The sequence below is a fragment of the Aythya ferina genome (assembly GCF_964211825.1).
Source record: "Aythya ferina genome assembly, chromosome: 38".
NCBI classification, from domain to species: Eukaryota; Metazoa; Chordata; class Aves; order Anseriformes; family Anatidae; genus Aythya; species Aythya ferina.
The window spans coordinates 506,125-524,652 of NC_140335.1; the positions used below are offsets into that span (position 1 = coordinate 506,125).

Sequence of the window (18,528 nt, forward strand, 5' to 3'; positions counted from 1 at the left end):
GGGTCCTGGGGGGGGCAAAAGGGGGATTTGGGGATCCTGGGGCATTTAGGATGGGTCCGGGGGGGGGCAGAAGGGGGATTTGGGGATCCTGGGGGGTTTGGGGTGGGTCCTGGGGGGGGGGGCAGAAGGGGGATTTGGGGATGCTGGGGGGTTTGGGTTGGGTTTGGGGGGGCTTGAGATGGGTCCTGGGGGGGGCAGAAGGGGGATTTGGGGATCCTGGGGCATTTAGGATGGGTCCTGGGGGGGGGGCAGAAGGGGGATTTGGGGGTCCTGGGACATTTAGGATGTCTTGGGACAGCTTTTAGGATCTGGAATCAGAAACTCAGCATACTCCTACCCCTCGGGGTGGGGGGTCAGGACAGGAGTGGGGGGGCTCAGGATGGGATTTAGGACCCCCCCCCTCACCCCCCAAAACCCCCCTTCCCCAGGACATGGCGGGGCTGCTGACCCCGGCGGCCGCCCGCTTGCTGGTGGGGGCCCTGCGGGACCGTTTCCCCGAGGTGCCCCTCCACGTCCACACCCACGACACCGCCGGGGCCGCCGTGGCCTCCATGCTGGCGGCCGCCCACGCCGGCGCCGACGTGGTGGACGTGGCCGTGGACGCCATGGCCGGGATGACCTCGCAGCCCAGCATGGGCGCCCTGGTGGCCTGCGCCCGGGGGACCCCGCTGGATACGGGTAAGGGGGTGGTGGGGGGGGGGGGCCACGAGGTGGTGGGGGGGGTGGTAGGGTGGTGGTGGGGGTGGTCCACGAGGTGGTGGGTGGTGGGGGTAGGGTGGTCGTGGGGGGGGTATCGTGGTCGAGGGGGTGGTCCTGTGGTTGTGGGGGGGGTATTGTGGTTGGGGGGGGGGGGTAGGGTGGTGGTGGGGGTGGTCTTGTGGTCGTGGGGGTGATAACGTGGTCGTGGGGGTGGTCCTGTGGTTGTGGGGGTGGAATCGTGGTTGTGGGGGGGGTATCAGGGTCGTGGGGGTGATAATGTGGTCGTGGGGGGGGTATTGTGGTTGTAGGGGGGGTCTTGTGGTCGTGGGGGGGGTATCGTGGTCATGGGGGTGGAATCGTGGTCGTGGGGGTGGTCTTGTGGTTGTGGGGGGGGTATCGTGGTTGTAGGGGGGGTCTTGTGGTTGTGGGGGTGGAATCGTGGTTGTGGGGGTGATAACGTGGTTGTGGGGGTGGTCTTGTGGTCGTGGGGGGGGTATTGTGGTCATGGGGGTGGTATCGTGGTCATGGGGGCAATAACGTGGTCGTGGGGCTGGTATCGGGGTCGTGGGGGTGCAATCGTGGCCGTGGGGGTGGAATCGTGGTCGTGGGGGTGATAACGTGGTTGTGGGGGTGGTCTTGTGGTCGTGGGGGGGGTCTTGTGGTTGTGGGGGTGGTCCTGTGGTTGGGGGGGGGGTATTGTGGTCGTGGGGGTGATATCGTGGTCATGGGGGTGGAATCGTGGTTGTGGGGGTGGTATCGTGGTCGTGGTGATGCTACCGTGGCCATGGAGGTGGCACCGTGGTCGTGGAGATGCTACCAAAATCGTGTCGGTGCCATCGTGGTCACGGCAATGCCACTGTGGTGATGGCAATGCCACCGCCATCCTGCCAATCCTCCCCTGGCCGTGGTGATGCCACCACGGCCATGCCAACGCCACCACGGCCATGCCAATGCCACCACGATCCTGCCAATGCCACCACGGCCATGCCAACGCCACCACGGCCACGCCAATGCCACCACGGCCATGCCAATGCCACCACGATCCTGGTGATGCCACCACGGCCACACCAATGCCACCATGGCCATGCCAACACCACCACGGCCCTGCCAATGCCACCATGGCCATGCCAATGCCACCATGATCCTGGTGATGCCACCACGGCCACACCAATGCCACCACGGCCATGCCAACGCCACCACAACCCCACCATTGCGCCCAACCCCTCGGACGCCCCCTCCACGGCTTCCCCCCAACCCTTGCTGCCCCGCCAAGCGCGGCACCCCCCCAGGGTCGTCCCCCTCCCCAAACCTCACGCCTCGTCCCCCCCCCCCCCCAGGCATCGCGCTGGAGCGGGTGTTCGAGTACAGCGAGTACTGGGAGGCGGCGCGGGCGCTCTACGCCGCCTTCGACTGCACGGCCACCATGAAGTCGGGCAACGCGGACGTCTACGAGAACGAGATCCCGGGGGGGCAGTACACCAACCTCCACTTCCAGGCCCACGCCATGGGGCTGGGCCACAAGTTCAAGGAGGTGAAGAGAGCCTACGCCGAGGCCAACAAGATCCTGGGGGATCTCATTAAGGTGAGGGTGGGGGCGGGGGGTGGGTGGTCTTCATGGGATCCCCTCCGTTGGGTGGGTGGTCTTCGTGGGATGGTCTTCATGGGTTGGGTGCTCTCTATGAGATGGGTGGTCTTCATGGGGTGGGTGGTCTTCATGGGATGGGTGCTCTTCATGGGGTGGGTGGTCTCAATGGGGTGGTCTCCGTGGGGTGGTGGTTGTGGGGTGGGCTCCCTGGGGTGGGTGGTCTCCATGGGGTGGGTGGTCTCAATGGGACGCTCTTCATGGGGTGGGTGGTCTTCAGGGGGTGGGTGGTCTCCATGGGTTGGGTGCTCTCCATGGGTTGGGTGCTCTCCATGGGATGGGTGATCTTCATGGGATCCCCTCCGTTGGGTGGGTGGTCTTCATGGGATGGGTGGTCTTCGTGGGATGGTCTTCATGGGTTGGGTGCTCTCCATGGGTCGAGGTGCTCTCTATGGGATGGGTGGTCTCAATGGGGTGGGTGGTCTCAATGGGGTGCTCTCCATGGGTTGGGTGCTCTTCATGGGGTGGTCTTCATGGGGTGGGTGGTCTTCATGGGATGGGTGCTCTCCATGGGTTGGGTGCTCTTCATGGGATGGGTGCTCTCCACGGGTTGGGTGCTCTTCATGGGATGGGTGGTCTTCATGGGATCCTCTCCATTGGGTGGGTGGTCTCTATGGGATGGGTGGTCTTTGTGGGATGCTCTCCATGGGGTGGGTGCTCTCTATGGGGTGGGTGGTCTTCATGGGATCCTCTCCATTGGGTGGGTGGTCTTCATGGGGTGGTCTCCATGGGTTGGGTGCTCTTCATGGGTTGGGTGCTCTCCATGGGATGGGTGCTCTCCATGGGATGGGTGTTCTCCATGGGATGGTCTCCATGGGGTGGGTGGTCTTCATGGGGTGGGTGGTCTTCATGGGATGATCTTCATGGGTTGGGTGCTCCCCATGGGTTGGGTGCTCTCCACGGGATGGGTGCTCCCCACAGGTTGGGTGCTCCCCATGGTTCCTCTTTATGCGACTCTCCCTCTAGAAACACCATCATGGTGCCCTCCCCGGGCAGGGCGCCACCCTGGGGTGCCACCGCGCTGGGTGACGCCGGTTTTGGGGGCCGTTTTCGGGGGGCAGGTGACGCCGTCGTCCAAGGTGGTGGGGGACCTGGCGCAGTTCATGGTGCAGAACGGGCTGTCCCGCGAGGAGGTGGAGGCGCGGGCGGACGAGCTCTCCTTCCCCGTCTCCGTGGTGGAATTCCTGCAGGGCTACATCGGCACCCCCCCGGGGGGCTTCCCCGAGCCCTTCCGCTCCCGGGTGAGTTGTGGGAGGGACTGGGAAGGGGCTGGGAGGGAAACTGGGAGAGCTGGGAGGGAGCTGGGGTGGATTGGAGGGTAACTGGGAAGGGTTTGGGGGGGTACTGGGAGGGACTGGGGAGCGCTGGGAGGGTGCTGGGTGGGGCTGGGAGGGGTTGGGAGAGTGCTGGGGGGGGGTGCAAGGGACTGGGATGCACTGGGAGGGGACTGGGGGGCACTGGGAGGGGACTAGGGAGGACTGGGGGGCACTGGGAGGGGACTGGGAGAACTGGGAGGACTGGGAGGGGACTGGGGGGGCACTAGGAGGGGACTAGGGAGGACTGGGGGGAACTGGGAGGACTGGGAGGGGACTGGGAGGACTGGGAGGGGACTGGGGGGACACTAGGAGAGGACCGGGGGGGCACTGGGAGAGGACTAGAGAGAACTGGGGGGCACTGGGATGCACTGGGAAGGGACTGGGAGGCTTTGCTGCAGGAGGCAGGCAGGATTCGTTGCCATGACGATGGGCCCAGCATAGCAACGGGTACCAGCGCCGGTTGCCATGGCAACAGCCCTTAGCAACGGGTCCTACAGCCGGTTGCCATGACAACAGCCCTTAGTAAAGGGTCCTACAGCCCGTTGCCATGGCAACAGCCCCTAGCAACAGGTCCTACAGCTGGTTGCCATGGCAACAGCCCCTAGCAATGGGTCCTAGTGCCCGGTTGCCATGACAACAGCCCCTAGCAACGGTCCTACAGCCGGTTGCCATGGCAACAGCCCTTAGCAACGGGTCCTACAGCCGGTTGCCATGGCAACAGACCCTAGCAACAGGTCCTAGTGCCTGGTTGCCATGGCAACAGCCCTTAGCAACGGGTCCTACAGCCCGTTGCCATGACAACAGCCCTTAGTAAAGGGTCCTACAGCCCGTTGCCATGACAACAGCTATTAATAAAGGATGCTACAGCCGGTTGCCATGGCAACAGCCCTTAGTAAAGGGTCCTACAGCTGGTTGCCATGGCAACAGCCCTTAGCAACGGGTTCTACAGCTGGTTGCCATGGCAACAGCCCTTATTAACGGGTCCTACAACCAGTTGCCATGGCAACAGCCCCTAGCAACAGGTCCTACAGCCGGTTGCCATGGCAACAGCCCCTAGCAACAGCTCCTATCACCCGGTTGCCATGCCAGCAGTCGCCATGGCAACACCAGCATCCTTCTCCCCCCCCCATATCCAGGTGCTGAAGGACCTGCCGCGGGTGGAGGGGCGCCCGGGGGCCTCGCTGCCCCCCCTGGACTTCGAGGCGCTGAGCCAGGAGCTGGGGGCGCGGGACGGGGCCCCCCCCAGCCCCGAGGAGCTGCTGTCGGCCGCGCTGTACCCCAAGGTGTACGGCGACTTCCGCGCCTTCGCCTCCAGCTTCGGCCCCGTCTCCTGCCTGGGCACCCGCCTCTTCCTGGAGGGGCCCACCATCGCCGAGGAGTTCGAGGTGGGCGGGGCTTATGGGGGGTGGGAGGGGCTTGGGGTGGGCGGGGTTTGGGGTGGGAGGGGCTTGGGGTGGGAGGGGTTGGGGTGGGAGGGGTACTGGGGTGGAGCAGGGCTTGATGTGGGTGAGGGGTGGGCGGGGCTTGTGGGGGTGGGAGGGGCTTGTGGGGGGTGGGCGGGGCTTGGGGTGGGCGGGGCTTCGGGTGGGAGGGGCTTGGGGGTGGGAGGGGACTGGGGTGGAACAGGGGTTGGTGTGGGAGAGGGGTGGGCGGGGCTTGTGGGGGTGGGCGGGGCTTCTCCTTCACACCCTTGCACACTCCCACACACCCTTGCACGCCCTTGCACGCTCCTCCATACCCTCACACTCCCACGCACCTTGCACACTCCCACACACCTCGCACACCTTCTCACACCCTTGCACGCTCCTGCACACCCTTGCACACTCTCTCACACCCTTGCACGCCCTCTCACACCATTGCACGCCCTCACACGCCCTTGCACACTTCTGCACACCCTTGCACACCCTTTCACACCCTTGCACACCCCTTCACACTCTTGCACACCCTCACACGCCCTTGCACACCCCTTCACACCCTTTCACACCCTTGCACACCCCTTCACACCCTTGCACGCTCTTGCACACCCTTGCACGCCCTCACCCACCCTTGCATGCCCTTGCATGCCCTCACACGCCCTTGCACACCCTTGCACACTCTCACACGCCTTGCACACCCTTGCACACTCCCACACACCTTGCACACTCTCACACGCCCTCGCACACCCTCACACGCCCTTGCACGCCCTCTCACACCCTTGCACGCTCCTGCACACCCTTGCACACCCTCGCACACCCTTGCACGCTCTCACACGCCCTCTCACACCCTTGCACACCCCTTCACACCCTTGCACGCTCTTGCACACCCTTGCACACCCTTGCACGCTCTCACACTCCCTCGCACGCCCTCTCACGCCCTCTCACACCCTTGCACACTCCTGCACACCCTTGCACGCTCTTGCACACCCTTGCACACTCTCACACGCCCTCGCACACCCTCACACGCCCTCACACACCCTCGCACGCCCTTGCACGCTCACCCCGAGCCCCCCCCCGGCGCAGGTGGAGCTGGAGCGGGGCAAGACGCTGCACATCAAGGCGCTGGCGCTGGGCGACCTGAACGCGGCCGGGCAGCGCGAGGTCTTCTTCGAGCTCAACGGGCAGCTGCGCTCCATCCTCGTGCGCGACACGCAGGCCTTAAAGGTGGGGGGGGGTCGGGGGGGGGCCGGGGGGGGGCTGGGGGGGGGTTGAGGGGGGATTGGGGAGGGTTGGAGGGGGGATTGGGGGGGTTGGAGGGGGGGTTGGGGGGGGTTGGAGGGGGATTGGGGGGGTAGGGAGGGGGCTGGAGGGGTCAAGGGGGGGAGTGGGGGGGGGCACGGGGGATGCAGGAGGGTTTTGGGGTGTGGGGGGGGGCGGGGGGGGTATTGGGGGGGTTGGAGGGGGGGTTGGGGGGGGTTGGAGGGGGATTGGGGGGGTAGGGAGGGGTCTGGGGGGGTCAAGGGGGGGAGTGGGGGGGTCACGGGGGATGGGGGGGCATGGGGGGGTCCTGGGACATATGGGGGGGTCCTAGGGGATGTGGGGGGATCATAGGGGACATGGGGGGGCCCTGGGGAATATGGAGGGGGTCCTGGGAGACATGGGGGGGTCATAGGGGACTTGGGGGGGGGTCCTGATGGAAACGAGGGGGGCATCTCACAAAACAGGGCACCCATACCAACCCCCCCCCTATATTTTTCTTCTCTCTCCCCCCCCTTATATTTTCCCCCCCCCTTATATTTTTTTCTCCCCCCTCTTATATTTTTTTTTCTTTCTCTCCCCCCCCTTATATTTTTTTCTCCCCCCCTTATATTTTTTTTCTCCCCCCTTATATATTTTTTTCTCCCCCCCTTATATATTTTTTCTCTCCCCCTTATATTTTTTTCTCCCCCCTCCCTTATATTTCTTTTCTCCCCCCCCCCAAAAAAAAAAGGAGATGCACGTGCACCCCAAGGCCGATCGGGGGGCCAAGGGGCAGGTGGGGGCCCCCATGCCGGGGGAGGTGGTGGAGGTGAGGGTGGAGGTGGGGGAGCGGGTGGAGAAGGGGGCCCCCCTCTGCGTGCTCAGCGCCATGAAGATGGAGACGGTGGTCACGGCCCCCCTGGGGGGCACGGTCGCCCGCCTCCACGTGCGCCCCGGCATGAGCCTGGAGGGCGACGACCTCATCGTGGAGATAGAGTAATTTTTTTTTGGGGGGGGGGGCACCCCAAAAACAAAAAAAAATCCCAACACACTCAAAAAAAAATCTCAGCCCCTCAAAAAAAAATCTCAGCACACTCAAAAAAAAATCTCAGCCCCCCAAAAAAATCTCAGCCCCTCAAAAAAAATCTCAGCCCCTCAAAAAAATCTCAGCACACTCAAAAAAAAAATCTCAGCACACTCAAAAAAAAATCTCAGCCCCCCAAAAAAAATCTCAGCCCCCCCCCCAAAAAAATCTCAGCCCCCCCAAAAAAATCTCAGCCCCTCAAAAAAATCTCAGCCCCTCAAAAAAAAATCTCAGCACACTCAAAAAGAAATCTCAGCCCCCCCAAAAAAATCTCAGCACACTCAAAAAAAAATCTCAGCCCCCCAAAAAAAATCTCAGCACACTCAAAAAAAATCTCAGCCCCCCCAAAAAAATCTCAGCCCACCCAGCTTCCCCCCCCCCTTTTTTTGAGCATTTCACCCTTTTTTTGACCATTTCACCTATTTTTGAGCATTTCACCTATTTTTGAGCATTTCACCTATTTTTGAGCATTTCGCCCCAGTTTTGAGCATTTCACCCCGGTTTCGAGAGCATTTCATCCTTTTTTTTGGGGGGGGGTCTCCCCCATTTCTAGGGGGTTTCACCCCATTTTTTTTGGGGGGGGGTTCTTCCCTTTTTGGGGGTGTTTGTCCAGTTTTTGGGGAGTTTCGCCCCATTTTGGGGGGGTTTCACCCCATTTCGGGGGGGGCTCACCCCATTCCGGGGGGGCCTTTCCCCCTTTTGGGCTCATTTCATCCCTTTTGGGGCACACCAACCCCTTTTTTTATTTTTTTTGGGGGGGGGGTCCCTTTTTGTGAGCTTTTCAGCCCCTTTGGGTACATCTTGAGCCTTTTTTTGGGCTGAATTCATCCCTTTTGGGGCAACCCAGCCCCTTGGGGGGGGGGGCACCATATTTTGGGGGCCTTAATACTATTTTTTATTATTTTTTTTTGGGGGGGGGGGAGCTTCTAGCACACTAGAGGGGGGGTCCCAAGCTTTGGGTCCCCTCTAACCTTAGTTTATTTTTGGGGGGGGGTTTAGAGACACCCCCCCCCCCTTTCTTTTTACATTAACTCTGCCCTGGAATTTTTTTTGGGGGGGGGGGGGGCGACACCCCACCCCTCCCGGGGGGGGGCCATGCCCTGCCATGCTGCCTTAGTGGGGGTCTCAGAATTTTGGGGGGGGGGGTCCTGGTGAGCTCCTCCCCCCCCCAAGCTGCTGCTGCCCCAGATATTGATGCCAAACGCCCCCCCCCCACCCCAAATTTTTTTTTTTGGGGGGGGGGGTCCTCACTTAAGGGGGGGGGGGGCGAATGGAGTCTGTGACCAAAGGCCGGGAAAAGACTGGAATTTGGGGGGGGGAGGAGAGGGGGGAGGCGCCCCCCCCCCCCCCATGGGAACAAACCTGGAAGGGGGGGGCCCCCTGATTTCTGCTGCCCCCCCCCCTCCCCACAGCCCCCCCCCAAGAAAAGGGGGGGCCCGGGCAATAAAGACTGGACTAACCGTGCTGCCTGCGTCCCTATAGATCCTATAGGGTCCCCGTGTCCCCCCCCCCCATCTGCTGGGGGGGGGGGGCCTTTCCTATAGGGTGCCCCCCCCCCCCTTATAGCCAGGTCCCTTGTGGCCCCCACCTCGCAGTTTCCATGCTGGGGGGGCTGCCCTATAGGCCCTATAGAGGTGTCCCCTATAGGATCCAGCCACCCCCCCCCACTGTGGTGGAGGGGGGGGCTATAGGCGGCCCCTGGGGCTATAGGGGATGGGGGGGGGGGGCACGGGGGGGGGCTCCGCAATGTTTTGGGGGGATTCAGAGGGGACGCGGGAGCCTATAGGTGAGCACAGGGCCCTATAGGAGAGCACAGGACCCTATAGGTGAATACAGGGCTCTATAGGTGAATACAGGACCCCATAGATGAGCACAGGACCCTATAGGTGACCACAGGGCCCTATAGACGACCACAGGACCCTATAGATGAATACAGGGCTCTATAGATAAGCACAGGACCCTATAGGAGAGCACAGGGCCCTATAGGCGACCGCAGGACCCTATAGAAGACCACAGCAGCCTATAGGTGAATACAGGACCCCATAGATGAGCACAGGACCCTATATATGACCACAGGGCCCTATAGATGAATACAGGACCCTATAGGTGCCCCTGGACCCCACAGATGACCACCAGACCCTATAGGAGAGCACAGGGCCCTGTAGGTGAGCACAGGACCCTATAGATCACCGCAGGACCCTATAGATGACCACAGGGCCCTATAGGTGAACACAGGGCCCTATAGGCGACTGCAGGACCCTATAGATGACCCCATAAGCCTATAGGTGAATACAGGACCCCATAGATGAGCACAGGACCCTATATATGACCACAGGGCCCTATAGATGAATACAGGACCCTATAGGTGCCCCTGGACCCCACAGATGACCACCAGACCCTATAGGAGAGCACAGGGCCCTGTAGGTGAGCACAGGACCCTATAGATCACCGCAGGACCCTATAGATGACCACAGGGCCCTATAGGTGAACACAGGGCCCTATAGGCGACTGCAGGACCCTATAGATGACCCCATAAGCCTATAGGTGAATACAGGACCCCATAGATGAGCACAGGACCCTATAGGTGACCACAAGGCCCTATAGGAGAGCACAGGGCCCTATAGGTGACCGCAGGACCCTATAGATGACCACAGCAGCCTATAGGTGAATACAGGACCCTATAGATCACCGCAGGACCCCACAGATGACCACAGGGCCCTGTAGGAGAGCACAGGGCCCTATAGATGACCAAAGGACCCCATAGATGAGCACAGGACCCTATAGGTGAATACGGGACCCTATATATGAACGCAGGGCCCTATAGACGACCACAAGACCCTATAGACGACCACAGGACCCCATAGATGACCACAGGGCCCTATAGGTGCCCGCAGGACCCCACAGACGACCACAGGACCCTATAGGTGACCGCATCGAGCTTTATGGCCGCTCCCCTCCCCTGCCCACAGCGCCAGAGGGGAGGGGGGGGGGGAGGAGGGGGGGAACAGCTGGGGCGGGGCCAGCCCGGGGGGCGTGGCGTGTTCCCGGGGGCGGGGCCTGCCCGAGGGGCGGGGTCTGGGGAGGGGCGGGTGCAAGCAGCGGAGGGGGCGGGGCCTATCGTGCAGGCAGGTGCTGGGGGGGTCCCGAAGGGGGCGTGGCTTGTGCGCGGTAGGGGGTGGAGCCAGTGCACAAAAGGGGCGTGGCCTGTTCCCCAAGGGGGCGGAGCCTGCCTCTTAAAGGGGCACAGCCGGTGCCCCAAAGGGGAGGGGGCGGGGCTTAACCCCAAGGGGGCGGGGCTACTTCATCAAGGGGGCGTGGTCAGTGCATCAAAAGGTCGTGGCCAGTGCTTTAATGGGGCGTGGTCTATGCTTTTAAGGGGCGTGGCCGGGGATTTAATGGGGGCGTGGTCAGTGCTTTAAAGGGGCGTGGCCACTGCCTCGAATGGAGCAAGGCTGCTGCCCTAATGAGTAGGGTTAATTCCCTGGGGGCGTGGCCTGATCCCAAGGGGGCGTGGCTTGGACCTCAATGGGGCGTGGGTTGATCCCCAAGGGGGTGTGCCCTGATCCCAAGGGGGCGTGGCCAGATCCCAAGGGGGCGTGGCCTGACCCTAAAGGGGGCATGACCTGATTCGGAGGTGGGGGTCTGATCCCAAGGGGGCGTGGCCAGATCCCAAGGGGGCGTGGCCTGACCCTAAAGGGGCATGACCTGATTCGGGGGGGGGGCGGGTCTCATCCCATATGGGCGTGGCCTTCCCCTAAAGGGGGCGTGGCCAGATCCAAAGGGGCATGCCCTGACCCTAAAGGGGGCATGACCTGATTTGGGGGTGGGGGTCTGATCCCAAAGGGGCATGGCCTGACCCTAAAGGGGGCGTGGCCTGACCCTAAAGGGGGCATGACCTTATCAAGGGTGGGGCCTGACCCTAAAGGGGGCATGACCTGATTTGGGGGTGGGGGTCTGATCCCAAAGGGGTGTGACCTGACCCCAAGGGGGCATGACCTGACCCTAAAGGGGCATGACCTAACCCTAAAGGGGGCGTGACCTGACCCTAAAGGGGGCGTGACCTGATAAGGGGTGGGGCCTGACCCTAAAGGGGGCATGACCTTATCAGGGGTGGGGGCTCTGATCCCAAATGGGCATGCCCTGCTCCTAAAGGGGTCATGCCCTAACCCTAAAGGGGTCATGCCCTGCCCCTAGAGGGGTCATGCCCTAACCCTAAAGGGCGCCTGCCCCACCACCCCAAGCTCTCACCCCCCGACCCCTTAGGGCGGCGGCAGGAGGCGGGGGGGCCCAGCAACAGCAGCAGGGATGGAAGGGGGGGGTCCACGGGCTTGGGGTGGAGGTGGGGGGGCTGCAGCAGCGGCGGCGGCGGCGGCGGCGGCTTTTCGGGCCAGCTTGGCCAGGAGGGGGCTGTGGGGGTGGCGCTGGCGGAGGTGGGCCAGGTGGGCGTCCTGGCTGTCGGCCGTGCCCCCGCACTCCTCGCAGACGTAGAGCTTGGCGCGCCGCTCCCTTGTAGGCGTAGCGCTGCGCCACGCCGTGGATCTTCTTCAGGTGGGACTCCAGCGAGCAGCGCTGCGTGAACGCCTTCTCGCACAGGCTGCACTTGTAGGGGCGCACGCCTGGAGGATGAAAGGGGGGTGGGGGGGGTAATGGGGTCAATGGGGGGATTCCAGATCCGGCTCGGTGCCCAGAACCCAGCTCCTGTCCTGTTCTGGTCTCCTTCTCCATCCCATCTCCATCCTCATCCCATCCCCATTCCCTTCTCCATCCCCATCCCAATCCCATCTCAATCCCATCCCCATCCCATCTCCATCCCCAGACCCATCTCCTTTCCCATCCCCATTCCCCTTCTCCATCCCCATCCCAAGCCCTTTCCTCATCCCCATCCCATCTCCATCCCCATCCCAATCCCATCTCAATCCCATCCCATCTCCATCCCCGTCCCATCCCCAGACCCAGCTCCTGTCCTATTCTGTTCTCTGTCTCCATCTCTGTCCCTATCCCCATCCCCATCTCCATCCCATCCTCATCCCAATCCCATCCCATCCCCATCCCCAGACCCATCTCCTTTCCCATTCCGTTCTCCTTCTCCATCTCCATCCCCATCCCAATCCCATCTCAATCCCCGTCCCATCCCCATTCCCTTCTCCATCCCCATCCCAAGCCCTTTCCTCATCCCCATCCCATCCCATCCCATCCCCATCCCATTTCCATCCCCATCTCCATCTCCATCCCCATCCCAATCTCATCTCAATCCCATCCCATCCCCATCCCCTCCCCATCCCATCCCCATCCCCTCCCCATCCCCATCCCATCCCCATCCCAATCCCATCCCATCCCATCCCCTTCCCCTCCCCACCCCATCCCCTCCCCATCCCCATCCCATCCCCATCCCCATCCCATCCCCTCCCCACCCCATCCCCTCTCCACCCCATCCCCATCCCCTCCCCACCCTACCCCATCCCATCCCCCATCCCCATCCCCATCCCCATCCCCATCCCATCCCCTCCCCATCCCATCCCCATCCCCTCCCCACCCCTTCCCCTCCCCATCCCCATCCCCTCCCCACCCCATCCCCATCCCCATCCCATCCCCATCCCATCCCCCACCCCATCCCCATCCCCTCCCCACCCCATCCCCTCCCCACCCCATCCCCATCCCCATCCCCATCCCCTCCCCACCCTACCCCATCCCCACCCCATCCCCACCCCATCCCCATCCCCATCCCCATCCCCATCCCATCCCCACCCCTTCCCCACCCCATCCCATCGCATCCCCATCCCATTTCCATCCCCATCCCATTTCCATCCCATTCCCCATACCCATCCAATCCCAATCCCATCCCCATCCCCTCCCCACCCCATCCCCATCCCCATCCCCTCCCCACCCCATCCCATCCCCATCCCCATCCCCTCCCCACCCCTTCCCCACCCCACCCCATCCCCACCCCATCCCCATCCCATCCCCATCCCCTCCCCATCCCCATCCCCATCCCTATCCCATCCCCATCCCCTCCCCACCCCTTCCCCATCCCATCCCCATCCCATCCCCATCCCCTCCCCACCCCATCCCCATCCCATCCCCATCCCCACCCCATCCCCTCCCCACCCCACCCCATCCCCATCCCCACCCCACCCCACCCCTTCCCCTCCCCACCCCCTCCCCACCCTCCCCCCACCCCCCCCACCCCCACGGCGTCCCCCCCCCTGACCCGTGTGGGTTCGGACGTGGCGTTTGAGGTCGAAGGTGTCGTTGAAGCCCTTCCCGCAGTAGGGGCAGAGGTGGCGTTTCACCTCGCTGTGGCACTTCAGGTGCCGGTTCAGCATCCGCTGGAACCCGAAACTCTTCTGGCACACGGGGCAGGAGAACAGCTCCCCCCCCCCCGGCACCCCCCCGGCGGCAACAACGGGGACCCCCCCCTCCCCCGGGGAGGGGGACGCCGATGGGACCCGATGGGACCTGGAGATATAAAGGGGTGAGGGGGGGGGTTAAGGTGGGACCCCCCCTCTTTGGGTGGGACCCCCCGGGACCCCCCCTCTTAAGGAGATGCTGTCATGGGGACCCCCAATTAGGGGACCCCAAAACATGGGAGACCCCCCCCAATCATCAGGACCCCCCCCCTAATCATCAGGACCCCCTCCCCAATCATCAGAACCCCACCCCCAATCATCAGGGCCCCCCCCTAATCATCAGGACCCCCCCCCAATCATCAGAACCCCACCCCCAATCATCAGGGCCCCCCCTAATCATCAGGGGACCCCAAAACATGGGAGACCCCCCCAATCATCAGGACCCCCCCCCCAAATCATCAGGGTCCCCCCCTAATCATCAGGGGACCCCAAAACATGGGAGACCCCCCCCCAATCATCAGGACCCCCCCCCAAATCATCAGGGCCCCCCCTAATCATCAGGGGACCCCAAAACATGGGAGACCCCCCCCAGTCATCAGGACCCCCCCCCAATCATCAGGGCCCCCCCCTAATCATCAGGGGACCCCAAAACATGGGAGACCCCCCCCAGTCATCAGGACCCCCCCCCAATCATCAGGGCCCCCCCCTAATCATCAGGACCCCCTCCCCAATCATCAGAACCCCACCCCCAATCATCAGGGCCCCCCCCTAATCATCAGGGGACCCCAAAACATGGGAGACCCCCCCCAGTCATCAGAACCCCCCCTAATCATCAGGACCCCCCCCCAATCATCAGAACACCCCCCCAACCATCAGGACCCCCCCCTAATCATCAGGACCCCCCCCAATCATCAAGACCCCCTCCCAATCATCAAGACCCCCCCCCTAATCATCAGGACCCCCCCCCAATTATTGAGCCCCCCCAATCAAAGAAAACCCCAAATCATAGAAAAACCCCAATTATCGACAACCCCCAATTAATTATCCCCCCCCCCCATCACAACGACCCCCCCCCCAATCACAAAGACCCCCCCAGCCCCCCCCCACCCCCCCAATAACAGTGACCTCCCCCATTACCAAGACCCCATTCACTGGGACCCCCCCCCACCACCACCACCCCTGGGACCCCCCCCCGTATTCTGGGCATCTCCCCCCTCCCCCTCCAGCTCCAGGACCCCCCCCCCAAAAAAAATATATATAAAAAAATTTTAAAAAAATTTTAAAAAACTTACTTTTCCCTTGGGGTGCAGGAAGGAGCCGTGGGGGGCGCGGGAGGGGATGGGGGGGGGCCCAAAAGCGGCCCCCCCCAGGGTCATGTCCAGGGGGGACACGGGGGACGCGGGCGCCTCGGCCACCGCCGGCTCGGGGTCCCTGCGGAGGGCGCAGCCCCCCAGGCAGACTGGGGGGGGGGAAATAGGTCATGGGGGGGGGTCTGAACTCCCCCCCGACACGGTCCACCCCCCCCCCCTCAAGTAAAATGGGGGTCTCTGAAAGGGGGAGACTCCCATGGGGACCCCAAATTGGGGAACGTGGTTGGGGTCCTCAGTGAGACCCCCCCCCCAAAAAGGGGACCCCCAAATTGGGGACCGTGATTGGGGTCCTCAGTGAGACCCCCCCCTCCAAAAAAGGGGACCCCAAAGTGGGCACCGTGATTGGGGTCCCCAGTGAGACCCCCCCAAATGGGAACCCCACATATGGGACCCCCCCCATGGGGACACCCCAATGGAGACCCCTAAATGGGGACCCCCTTAGGGGCACCCCCAAAATGTGGGCCCCAAATGAGGACCCCCCCCCCATAGGGACACCCTAAGGGAGCCCCCCCAAATGTGCTCCCCTGAATGAAGACCCCCGAATGCCCCCCCCAATTAGGACCCCAAATGGGGACCCCCCCCAATTAGGACCCCAAAAACGGGGACCCCCCCATAGGGACACCCTGAAAGAGCCCCCCCCAAATGTGCTCCCCTGAATGAGGACCCCAAATGGGGACCTCCCCCAATTAGGACCCCACAAACTGGGACCCCCCCATAGGGACACCCTGAAGGAGCCCCCCCCCAAATGTGCTCCCCTGAATGAAGACCCCCAAATGCCCCCCCCCCAATTAGCCCCCCCAATTACCCCCCCAATTAATTACCCCCCCCAATTACCCCCCCACACCCAAACGACAACCCCATAAATCACAGCCCCGCACTAATTACAGCCCCCCCCCGATTAAACCACCCCCCCCAAAACCCTGTAACCCCCCCCAAACCCCTGTAACCCCCCCCCCCTCATTTACCCGAGCAGGTTGGGGCCCCCCCCCAACCCCCCCCCAACCCCCCCCACCCCCCTGGGGCCCCCCCCCCCCCAACCGGTTGGGGCGGCTCTGGCCGCGGCGCCCCAAATTATGGGGTTCCGGCGGGTGTCGCCCGCGTGGGCCCGGGGGGGCGACGCCAGCACCCGCCCGCACCCCCCCCCAAGGGCCTGGCGGGGACCCAGGTGGCCGGGCGGGCCTCGTGTCCCCCCCCCCCCCACCCCCCCAGGGCCTTGGGTGTCCCCCCCCCCAAGTGTCCCATATAAAGGGCTCAGGGTTTTGGGGACCCCATATTGCCCCCCCCAGGTGCCTGGGGACCCCATAGCCCCCCCCCAGGTGTCCCATATAAAGGACTCAGGGTTTTGGGGACCCCATATTGCCCCCCCCCTTGTGCCTGGGGACCCCATAACCCCCCCCCAGGGCCTTGGGTGTCCCTTGTGCCCCCCCCCCCAAGTGTCCCATATAAAGGACTCAAGTCCTTGGGGACCCCATATTGCCCCCCCCCAGGTGTCTGTGTCCCCCATGCCCCCCCTCGGTGACCCCATAACCCCCCCCCAGGTGCCTGGGCCCCCCCTGTCCCCCCCCCAAGTGTCCCATATAAAGGACTCAGGGTTTTGGGGACCCCATATTGCCCCCCCAGGTGCCTGGGGACCCCATAGCCCCCCCCCAGGTGTCCCATATAAAGGACTCAGGGTTTTGGGGACCCCATATTGCCCCCCCCCTTGTGCCTGGGGACCCCATAACCCCCCCCCAGGGCCTTGGGTGTCCCTTGTGCCCCCCCCCCCAAGTGTCCCATATAAAGGACTCAAGTCCTTGGGGACCCCATATTGCCCCCCCCCAGGTGTCTGTGTCCCCCATGCCCCCCCTCGGTGACCCCATAACCCCCCCCCAGGTGCCTGGGCCCCCCCTGTCCCCCCCCCAAGTGTCCCATATAAAGGGCTTAGGGTTTTGGGGACCCCATATTGCCCCCCCCCAGGTGTCTGTGTCCCCCATGCCCCCCCCCGGTGACCCCATAACCCCCCCCCCAGGTGTCCCATAAACCCTAAAGGACCTGTATTTTTGGGGACCCCATATTGCCCCCCCCCAGCTGCCTATGTCCCCCATGCCCCCCCCCAACTGCCTGGGGACCCCATAACCCCCCCCCAAGTGTCCCATATAAAGGACTCAAGTCCTTGGGGACCCCATATTGCCCCCCCCCACGTGTCTGTGTCCCCCATGCCCCCCCCCAGGTGCCTGGGGACCCCATGTCCCCCCCCCAGGTGCCTGGGGACCCCATAACCCCCCCCCCCAGGTGTCCCCTATAAAGGACTCAGGGTTTTGGGGACCCCATATCCCCCCCCGTGCCCCCCCCAAGGTCCTTTCCCCCCCCCCCCATCATCCCGGTGCCCCCCCAGGACCCCTCGGGGCTGCCCCACATCCACCAATGCCCCCCCCCCCGGAGTGGGGGTGGGGCGTGGGGGGGGGGGGGGGGGGGGGACACGGGTGGGTGGGGGCCGCGTGGCTTCGGCCCCACCCGGGAGGGGCCGTGCCCGGGGCCTGTCATTAGGGGGTTAATCACGGCCTGGCGCCGGGGGGGGGGGGCAGGGTGAAAAAGGGCCCCCCCCCCACAAACGTTTTCACCCCCCCCTCCCTCCCTTTGGGTCACCTGGGTGTCCCCCCCCCTTCATCATCTGGGTTCCCCCCCCATCAGATCTGACCTCCCCACAACCTTGATCCCCCCCCCTCAACACCTGGGGCCCCCCCCAAAAAATCTGACCCCCCCCCCATCGCCTGGGTCCCCCGCAACACCTGGGTCCCCCAACCAAACCCTGACCCCCCCCCAACATCTGGGTGTCCCCCCCAAACCCTGACCCCCCCCCTCAACACCTGACCCCCCCCCAATCACCTGGGTCCCCCCCAACACCTGGGTCCCCCCCATTTACCTGGGTGCCCCCCCCATTTACCTGGCCCCCCCCCCAAACCCTGACCCCCCCCAACCCTAATCCCCCCCCCCAATCACCTGGGTCCCCCCCAAAACACCTGGGTCCCCCCCCATTTACCTGGGTCCCCCCCCCAGACACCTGGGTGCCCCCCCTCACCTGTGTGCCCCCCCCCGTGTGTGTGCCCCCCCCCGGACCCCCGGGACCCCCCCCACGTACTGGGGACGTAAATCTCAGCCCTCTGCTCGTCCGGGAGCTCGCTCCAGTTGCGCTTGGCCGTGGCCACGCACGGCTTCTTCACCAGGAAGGCGCGGGGCATGGTGGGCACCGGATCCCCAACGGATCCCCAGCGGATCCCCAGCGGATCCCCGACGGATCCCCGACAGATCCCTCGGCTGGGGCCAGAGCCCCGCTTGGTTTCGGCACCGGATCGCAGTCGCAGCCCCCGGGGGCGCCGCTACCGGGTCACTTGCCGCGGTGGATCCCAGATCCCAGGGCGCTTTCGGTGGAAGATCCC

The 18,528-nt window shown here is 63.8% G+C and overlaps 2 protein-coding genes across 6 annotated transcripts in view; one reads left to right on the forward strand and one right to left on the reverse strand.

The window, feature by feature from the left end:
* PC (pyruvate carboxylase) overlaps positions 1–7,328 on the forward strand; it is a 33,855-nt gene extending 26,527 nt beyond the window's left edge. For all 5 annotated transcript variants that reach the window (XM_084502380.1, XM_084502381.1, XM_084502379.1 and 2 more), the window contains exons 16-21: positions 429–678; positions 2,037–2,281; positions 3,403–3,582; positions 4,794–5,042; positions 6,156–6,296; positions 7,063–7,328. In XM_084502380.1, the coding sequence (XP_084358506.1) occupies positions 429–678; positions 2,037–2,281; positions 3,403–3,582; positions 4,794–5,042; positions 6,156–6,296; positions 7,063–7,311 (1,314 nt within the window). In that variant the 3' untranslated portion in view covers positions 7,312–7,328. The remainder of the gene's footprint in view (positions 1–428; positions 679–2,036; positions 2,282–3,402; positions 3,583–4,793; positions 5,043–6,155; positions 6,297–7,062) is intronic.
* A 4,326-nt stretch (positions 7,329–11,654) lies between these two features.
* On the reverse strand, positions 11,655–18,330 carry LOC311426135 (putative transcription factor Ovo-like 1; the record flags this gene model as incomplete). The annotated part of the gene is given in 5 exon segments (XM_084502304.1): positions 11,655–11,900; positions 11,902–12,011; positions 13,604–13,811; positions 15,035–15,201; positions 18,231–18,330. Coding segments are annotated over 5 exon segments (831 nt in total).
* Positions 18,331–18,528: the final 198 nt, after the last annotated feature.